The sequence below is a fragment of the Hipposideros armiger genome, unplaced genomic scaffold (assembly GCF_001890085.2).
Source record: "Hipposideros armiger isolate ML-2016 unplaced genomic scaffold, ASM189008v1 scaffold_1335, whole genome shotgun sequence".
In the NCBI taxonomy this organism is placed as follows: Eukaryota; Metazoa; Chordata; class Mammalia; order Chiroptera; family Hipposideridae; genus Hipposideros; species Hipposideros armiger.
In genome coordinates, this window is record NW_017732685.1 from 289,799 (window position 1) to 292,594 (window position 2,796).

Sequence of the window (2,796 nt, forward strand, 5' to 3'; positions counted from 1 at the left end):
AATGCACAGAAAAGAGAATAGTATTATGACCCCTCTTCCCTAGCTAATAATCATTTAACTTCAATAATTGTTAAATTTTTGCCATATTTGCTTTATCTATTTTTTTGTTGATGAAGTATTTCAAAATATAGCATAACATTTTACCCTTAAGTAATTATGCATCTCTAAAAATTAAGGATATTTTCAATAACATCAATTCTTCTAACAAGATTAACAAAAATTGCTGAATATTTCAATCCTAGTCCACCCATATTCAAAATTTTCCAATTATCTGGTAGCTCTTTTGCATTTGATTGTTATGTTTTTTTATATGTGTGTGTATTTTACTTAGTTTTATATCCTGGTTGGTTTTTTTTGTTGTTTTGTTTTTTGTTTTTAGCTGAGCCATCCTGCCACCTGTTGGCAGCTCAGCGGCTGCTCAGCTCAGGTGCAGCTCACTGGTCCATGTGGGAATCGAACTGGCGACCCTGTTGCTCAGAGCTCATGCTCTTAACCAACTGAGCCACTCGGCCGGACCTATCATGTTTTCTTTATATGCCTATCTCTATATTTTTTCTGAACCTTTTGAAAGTAAGTTGTAGACATCAGGCCACTTAACCCTGGGTACTTCAGTATGCATTTTTCTCACCTAAGTTTTCCTTTTTTAACCATAAAATATTGCACATAATCACATGTAGGAAATTTAGCAATTAACTAGTATTATCTAATATGCAATCCATATTCAAAATTTATTAATTCTTTCCAAATATCTTATTCCTCTTTGATTTTCAAACCAAGACCCAATCAAGATTTGTGGTTTCTTGGTTGTTATATTTTTTCAATCTCTTAATCTAAAACAGCCCTTTCACTTTTTTCTTGTTGTTTGTTTTAAATGATGCATTTATTTTTTGAAGAGATCAGACATGTCTGGATTTGTTTGATTGCTTCCTCATTTANTTATCATTTTGATGTATATCATTGCTGTTTTTTGCTTTGTGCTTGTGTGTATGCTTTGTGTTTGTGTTTATAAAAATTGGCTCTTGGTGTACTTGGTTTTATAACTTTTTCTTATTTAAAAATGGCGAATGTTTATGTCATTACATTTTTGATTTGCAAATTGGCCTACAGCCTTTTTTAGTAAGTGAAGTTTTATTGAAATACAGCCATGTCCATTTGTTTATAAATTGTCTGTCTCTGCTTTTGCCACTAAAAGAGCAGAGTTGAGTAGTTGTGACAGAGACAGCATGGACTGCAAAGCCTAAAATATTTACTTTCTGGTATTTTACCGAAAAAGTTTGCCAACCTCTATCATTTTAATGGCTGTCTAATACTTTGTTGTTAGAATGCTTAATAAAAATAATAGATAACATTTGTTTAACAATTCTTCAGTGAACATCTTTAATACATATCTATCCATAATTATTTCCTGAAGGTAAATTAAGGCTTTCATATATAGGATGCAAATGAAAGAAAGTAATTTAACTTAGATACTTAGTATTTGGACCAGAAGTGAGAAATGCAGATCCCTGTGTTTTAAATCCAAGATCTCAGCTCCTTATACATACTTTATAATATTTATTTATTTTTTCTGATCTAGGTGTGAAAGTTCAAACAATATATAAATATAAACAGTAGAAACCCCAGGTGTGGTATGTCTACACCCCATTCCTTCAACACTGTGGTCCCTCAGGGTAACCACTATATCCCCAAGTTATGGTTTGGTTTATATCCTGGGGTTAGATACTAGTTTTTAAAAATAAAAAAATGTCTGCCTTTATGCTTCTTAGATCTCTTAGACTGGTCCAGTGTTAGCATGTTGCCAAGAGAATTCAGAACCAGAGGATAATGCCAAGGGAGCTGTGATCTGCTTCTTGGGTTGGACCAAGACATCCTGCTGCTGTTACTAAGTTCTGGTGCTTTTCTCCCCAGGTCTATTATGCGAGGCTGTGACAACATGTGCAGCTACTGCATTGTTCCTTTCACGCGTGGCCGGGAGAGGAGTCGGCCTGTTGCCTCCATTCTAGAGGAAGTGAGGAAGCTTTCTGAGCAGGTGAAAAGTCCTCCAGGCTTTCTTACTGAGAGTGTGTTTGTGGGACGATGAGGACAACTTTCTAGTTTTGTAGCCTGTGCTATCTCTACCTGGACAGGCTTAGAACCATACCTGGCCAGAAAGAAATACCTAGGTGGACATCTTTGGTTTGCTGCTCACAAATTACAGGCAGATCCGCTGTGAAGTTTGCTTAGAAGGAAGCATAGTAGAATGGAGAGAGCATGAGTTTAGAATCAGATGGTTGAGTATGAATTCTGGCTCCACTATTCTCTCTGGTTTGGTGCCCTGGCACTGGTCATTTAACTACCTTTTTAATAACATGGCTTCCCCACCTATGAAAGAGGATAAAACAGTATCTACCTTGCCAGGTTAATGGATGGATTGCTATTGGAAGGATATGGTAGTTTAAATGTTTTTAAACTACCTGGTCCATAGTAATTGTTTAGAGAATGACTTATTTGTCTGTCCATTCTAGGGAAAGCTCCCACATCTCTTGTTCATTTTACCACTGGGCTAGTTCACTAGTTGAAGGACAGAGAATTAGATGAGGGTAGCGAAACAGATCAGCGGTCAGAGCAGAGCTATCTGCTGTCTTCCTCCTATTGGGAGCTGTTCCCTCAACCCTTGAGGAAGCCTCTCCCTAACCCTAGGCCTGAATCTTCCAGCCCTGCAGAATAGGACAGTAGATGGGAATATGGAACTTTTCTTCCACTAGTCTCCCTCTTTCCTTCCTTGCTTGGCTCAGGAGCCATGGGAGGCTAGCCCTT

General features: G+C 37.2%; 1 protein-coding gene across 1 annotated transcript in view; it reads left to right on the top strand.

Moving 5' to 3' along the window:
• The window catches only part of CDK5RAP1 (CDK5RAP1 mitochondrial tRNA methylthiotransferase), a gene marked incomplete at its 3' end in the record, with an annotated part of 19,424 nt that overhangs the window by 12,327 nt on the left and 4,301 nt on the right, over positions 1–2,796 (top strand). Inside the window, exons 5-6 of the mRNA XM_019633514.1 lie at positions 1,670–1,695; positions 1,909–2,068. Coding sequence (XP_019489059.1) covers positions 1,670–1,695; positions 1,909–2,068 — 186 coding nt within the window. The remainder of the gene's footprint in view (positions 1–1,669; positions 1,696–1,908; positions 2,069–2,796) is intronic.